The sequence below is a fragment of the Delphinapterus leucas genome, chromosome 11 (assembly GCF_059928025.1).
Source record: "Delphinapterus leucas isolate spDelLeu-1000000601 "Yukka" chromosome 11, BTC_Dleu_Yukka2, whole genome shotgun sequence".
Taxonomy (NCBI): domain Eukaryota; kingdom Metazoa; phylum Chordata; class Mammalia; order Artiodactyla; family Monodontidae; genus Delphinapterus; species Delphinapterus leucas.
The window spans coordinates 4312558-4318557 of NC_143139.1; the positions used below are offsets into that span (position 1 = coordinate 4312558).

At 56.6% G+C, this 6000-nt stretch overlaps 1 protein-coding gene across 1 annotated transcript in view; it reads left to right on the top strand.

The window, feature by feature from the left end:
- PRMT8 (protein arginine methyltransferase 8) overlaps nucleotides 1-5112 on the top strand; it is a 49135-nt gene extending 44023 nt beyond the window's left edge. The window contains exons 8-9 of the mRNA XM_030761838.2: nucleotides 2830-2951; nucleotides 3715-5112. Of these exons, the coding sequence (XP_030617698.2) occupies nucleotides 2830-2951; nucleotides 3715-3798 (206 nt within the window). The 3' untranslated portion in view covers nucleotides 3799-5112. The remainder of the gene's footprint in view (nucleotides 1-2829; nucleotides 2952-3714) is intronic.
- Nucleotides 5113-6000: the final 888 nt, after the last annotated feature.

Consider the following 6000-nt stretch of genomic DNA (forward strand, 5'->3'; position numbering starts at 1 on the left):
CCACGACAATGAGGCAGCACTGCTTTACAGGCCAGAGCCATAGTTGATGGATAAATGAAATGATATGCCACTTTTCACAATGATTAAATAACCACCTAATTCAATGGCTTAGCAGTACCCTAACCTGGGCCTGCTATGTTACAGATAAGGGGACCATATAATTCATCTTTCAAATGAGGACACTTTGAGAGTGAAAGGGAGAGCTACAGATAACTACACCAGGAAAACGGTCCTGGGCACAGCAGGTCGTCCTCAGTGTTTCCTTTCCCCTTCCCATCACCTATCCTCACAGGGAGATAAACTTTCTGCAGGTGTAGAAAATGAGCCCCAGGGTCACAGTGCAAATGCTTGGCAAAGTGGAGACTGGACACTGGGCCTACTGTTGCCTAATTAAATGTCCCTTCCACTGATACCCACCCAAGAGATGTATTAGATGTAAATGATTGAGTCTGCACAGCAACTTGCTGTGTATCTACAACACCTGGGGGGAGACTTTTACGTTCTGGCAAGCCTGGCCCCATCTCACACCCCAGAATTACTGAATTCAGATCTCTAGGACTAGAGTCAAAACATCTGAATTGTCATCCGCTTCTCCTGGACACCTTGATGGAGAACCTGCCTTGAGAAAACTGCTTTAGCAATGAGTCCGTGGACCCATCATGGAAATGAGATGTTTGGGGAAGCTCTTAACCTTTTGATGTTGATGTCAAGGGGAAATGTCACTCTCCTCCAACCCAAGGCTGGTGTCTTTTGGGCGACCAGCGTCAGAGGTGGACTTCTGGGCTCGCTGGCTGGCAGAGCTGAGCCAGTGAAGTCTCTGGGAGTCTCACAGACATCGGATTAGGAGGCAAAAGGTAGCTGCTGGAATCTCCTTGCCTGAAGGTCTTTAAGAACAGGAGAGACACCTGTCTGGGTAGGCGTGGGTGGCAGCGGGGGCGACAGTGCTGTCAGTCATACGCTACCAGCCTCTGCACACCCTGGAGACGATCTTTTGACAATTCGTTTAGGTGTCGTTGGAAGGGAAGGTGCTGGGAGCAGGTGGACTTTGCCTCTGGGCCGCAGTATGCCTCGGAGGCCAGGAAGGCTGGGTGTGTTTGGGGATCCAGGATCCGAGCGGCACAGACTCTATGTACATGATCCTCCTTCAAGCCCTTCCAAATCCTCAGGCTGCCTCCCCTCCACTAGACCTTGAGTTTGCATTGATTTCCTAAATGCACACATCGAAGGCTACTCGAGTATCCAAACCACTGACATTTGATCAAGCCGGTTCATTGCAAAGGACACAGACAGACAGACTCTTCACCACCATTAAAATAGATCTTGGGGTTTGAACGATCTTGGTCTGACTGGGCATACGATAAATCCCCAGCCAGGTTGTGTGTGCACTCCTCCGGGCCGGACCGCAGGTGTGCATACGGTCGTGGGGCAGCCCCAATCCTTCCTGTGATTAAAACTCTGCCTTCTAGTGATTCTGAGTGTCTAGCCTTTGTTCTGCCTCCAAAGCCATCTATAAGGCCACATATAAGTCCTTCCATGTGACAGCCTTTGAAGTATTTGAAAGGCACTTACTACCTCCTCCCTAAGTCTTCCCACCTTTAGCTCTGGTCCTAAGCAAAGAGGGAATCAGTGTTAATGAGTCCTGCATCCTGGTGGAGGGAGGTAAGAGCCTGAAGGGCAAGAGGAACTGACTGTAAGACGGGTTCTTCTACAACCCTTAGGTTCCAAAGCCGCGGTGTCACCGAACACCTCTGGGTACCTTGGAGCGTCACAACGCGCCCCCTCTGGGGCTTTTTACCATCGTTCATTTATTCGGTACTCACAGACCTAGCAAGGGTGGTGATGGGCTCTGAGGATAGAGCAGTAAGCAGACCCCGGCCCTCATGGAGATTGCAGTCTTGTGGAGGACACAAACACGTAAAAAGAGACAGAGACGGTTATGCAGGGGCATGACAGTCACCGTGGTAACATAAGCCCAGGGTGCCCTTAATCCAGCTGGGTCAGGCAAGGCTTGCCCAAGGTTGTGACCTTGAAGAATGAGGAAGGGAGAGGCTGGTGATGAGGGAGGGAAGAGTGTCCCAAGGACAGCTGCTGCTGAAGAAGGGGGCCCATAAGACAGGACCCCTCATCTAGTTGTAGAATTGGTAGTGTGCCCAGAGGGATGGATGGGATTTCGTGGCAAATACAGGGGAGGGGAGGTGCAAGCACCAGTCAGTGTGGCTTTGGATCATGCATGAGGTGTGAGCTGTGGATCAGCGTTGGGTCCGTGGAATAAGAATCTTCCCCTATTCCTATTCATCCGGGTAGGAAGGCACGGCTGAAACCCCAGGGCAGGCCTGGGCCAAGGGAACTAGGATTGGTTTTAGGACAGAGAGGCAGGCAGGGAAAGCTATTTGTAGGACTGGGGTATCAGTGGAATTGGCGAAACTGGCTTAGCCGTGGCGTTGGCATGAATGGTGTCATTTAAGCGGAGACAGGATGCGCCACCCTCCAAATCTCTCCCCTACAATGTCTGAAAGTCTTCACTCTGTTGAACTAATGAAAAACAGTCGCATTTTGAGGTTCGTTGTCAGTGCCGCCCCTTGTATGGCTTTGTAATATCAGCTTGTTTCTCTTCTGATCCCCAGCGAAGACCCGCAGTCCCGAGTGGGTGGGGCCTTGACCCCGGGAGGAGTCCCTGGGCTGAGCAGGGCGACCTGCGGGCTTGGAGCAGGCGCAGGGGCTGGGTGCCTGACCCAGTGAGAGTGCTCGCTGCGGTGTTCAGTGAGTCGTCCGCACGGGGTCCCAGCTCCTCTGAGACGTCTTCTCTAACTCTTCCTTGTCATCCTTCAGCCCCTGACGCCCCCTACACCCACTGGAAGCAGACTGTCTTCTACTTGGAAGACTACCTCACCGTCCGGAGGGGGGAGGAGATCTACGGGACCATATCCATGAAGCCAAATGCCAAAAACGTGGTGAGTGCTGAGGCAGCCTCTGTGAGGCCGGGGTCAGAGAGGAGGAAGGACCCGGGGGCCGGCTTCCAGGGAGCTGCCAGGACCCACTTGCCCCGGGGGGCCTGGCTGCCTTGTGCACAACTGGTAAAGTTACAGGGGAAGCGGTAGGAAGGCGGGTTTGGATGTGATGGCCTCCTTCAAGGACTCCAGCCTGGACCCCTTAAGACTGGGGAACTGGAGCCTTTCTGTAGGACACCCTGGACACCCTCCCAGCCTTGAGGACAGCTTCCCGCCCTTGGTGGGAGGCGTTTTGGGAACAGAGGCTGTGGCCATGGACTTTGCCTCATTTAGGACCAGCTGAGCCAGGAAAGAACAGTGTGTGGTGGCTTGGAAGACCAGGTTCGCATTCCTCAGGCTGGCCTGGGGGTCTGGAGGCCGTGTGATTCTTTCTGAGCCCCCTGGGGTGCGGGCACGTGCCGGGCAGGCGCCGAGGGTGCGCCGAGGCTTCCGCCCTGGGAGACTCAACCGCCCCACTTCTCCCGGGATGAAACCAGAGGGAACATCTCTGTATTCTAACAGGAAGGACTTACTTAGGTTAGAAATCAAAGGCCTCCCCGTGAGGGTAACGAGGCACCGGAAGAGGCTCCCGAGGGCTGTTGGTGGGGAGTGGAGTCCTGAGCTGGAAAACCCTAGCGGCGCAGATGCGCCCGGCCCTCTGCCAGCGGGGAGGGGGGCGGTCCCCGCCTCCTTCCGCGCTGATGCCCCGGCTCCTCCTTCTTTGCAGCGAGACCTCGATTTCACAGTAGACTTGGATTTTAAGGGACAGCTGTGCGAAACATCTGTATCTAATTACTACAAAATGCGTTAGCACACGTGGGAGGCTGCAGAGAGCGAGCGAGCACGGAAACTCACCTCCGTCTGAGGCGCCGCCACAAGGGACCCTGTTTGCAGGACTACACGCTCCAAACCGGAGTCTGACACTCTGCCCTTGAGATTGGTGAACTCAGCCGGCCTCCTGAGGCCCCTGCCACTGGACAGAGGGCCTCCAGCTTCTCGGCTCTGCTCTGGGGGCCCTTCTCAGAGGCTCTGTCGTCCCGACAGAGAGCCACGGCCAGCGCGGCAGCCGGGCCCCGATGGAGGAGTCCACGCGTGTCCCCATCGTCCTCCTTAACCGTGACTCTCGGATCTTCAAGTTTTGCATGCTGCAGGCATCTAGGACAGATTGCTTCACTAGACCCTGGAGACTAGCGTCTTTGATAGCATAAGCCAGACGCTGTGCGTGCGGCGGTGCGCGTGCGCGGACAGCATACCTATTAGTTCCTTTACCCGGCACACTGGTATGTGCTTGCATATACAGCCAAGCGGTAACGTCCGTGTTCATCCAGGGCTGTGTGCGTGTGTGCGTGCGCGTGTGTGCGTAGAATATATATTACTCTCAGAGGAGATTCTGTTGCTTTCGAATAGGAATTTGTTTTGTGATTAGTTCTCCCCCTTCCCCACCCCTTCCCAGCTATGAAATGTCCTCTGTACTAGCTCCGGTCTCCTTTTGACTAGACTGTGGCTCCGAACCCTGGACATAGGACCATGCACTCCGTGGGCGCTCAATAAATGCACATGAGAGCAAAGCGATGGGGCGGCTGTGTTCTCGGCGCTCTGGGCAGGGGGGCGGGAGGAGGTCAGAGGCCACAGTGGAACCGAGGATCCAGTCGTGCCGCTCCCGAAAGGAAGGTAGCTCCTTGGTAAAGGGAGCCTTGAAGCTAGGACCAGTCCAAGGGCTTCTCCCTTGTGACCCTCAGGGGTGGGAGGAGAGTCCTGTAGCTGGGGTGGGGGGACATGAGTTAACCTCGAGTGCTCCAGAATGGGAGGCGAGGTGTAGCCCGGAGAGAGGCCAAGGTCGGGGCGGGAAAGGCTGGGAGGGTCCAGAGGAAGCAGGAGGTGGTGTGAGCTCACGGTCCTGGGCTGCTAGTGTGAGACGAGGGCAGGGTCTGAGGGCAAGGCTGGTGGAGGCACGGGCCAGGGCGTGGTGGTGGACAGTCTCGTGCCTACTCTCCCTCACCCCGTTACTGGCTGCCTAGGTGGGTGTCTGCCCTGGCCTGCACCCTCCCCATCAATGGGACCTCCCCCCGTCTTGAACAGGGCACCCACAGAGCCCAAGTGAAAGAACTTGGGTCCTGGAGGTGACATCCTAGGTTCTACAGAAGTTCCCTTCCCCAGAGTGGTTGCTAAATCTCCAGTTCCCGAAACGATTTCTGCCCTGCCACCTCTACCCCTTTAGACTCTGGTCCCATCGTGGAGAGGGCAGAGCCAGATGGGGGCCTGCCGGGTCAGCAGAGGCCTGGGATTCTTCGAAGGCCCAGAATGTTCCCTTCTTGGGAAGGAGCAGAAGGTGTGAGCTACTGCAGGGGCCTCAGGGAAGTGCCTGGTGACCCCTGATGCCCTCCTGGGCTGGAGAGAGCCCTGGGCAGGCAGAGCTGGTCCTCCAGCAGGGGTGCCTCATCCCATTGTCTGCAAGTCACACACTGTGATTGCATTTGCCATCCGGCTCCGAGGGACAGGTGTGCCCTGGACCAGGCAGGGCCTCTGGAGTTCTTTACCTGTCCCCGTTCCCCACCTTGCTGCTCCAGGGCTCAACCGTGGCAGGAATGAGATCTCTGTGGTCGGGATGATCACTTGGTGAAAAGATGGGGCCTCACCCATGGGCAGGGACCAGACCAAGCTGCCTTGAGGATTCAGTTGCCAAGGAGCCTGAGGGCTGCCTCTTTGGTGTGGGAAGGAGCGAGCCAGGCTGGCCTGTAGGTGGGTATCCTGGGAATGGCCGTGCCCAGGAAAGTGACAACTGACTCCAGTGGCAGCGGCCCCTGCCCTTTCATTGCCCTCTGGCATCTGCGTACGTGTTGGCTTCCCCGAAGCCCTGGGAGCTGGGCACGGAGGCCCTGCTCACAATGGTAGCTGAGCCTCTGGGCCCCGGGGCGGGGGAGGAGTGGGGTCCTGGGGGGCTGGGCCCCCATCTCCACACCTGCTCGCGCGTCCTCTGCTGCAGCACTCAGTCCTCTGCATCTCCGGCTGGGGA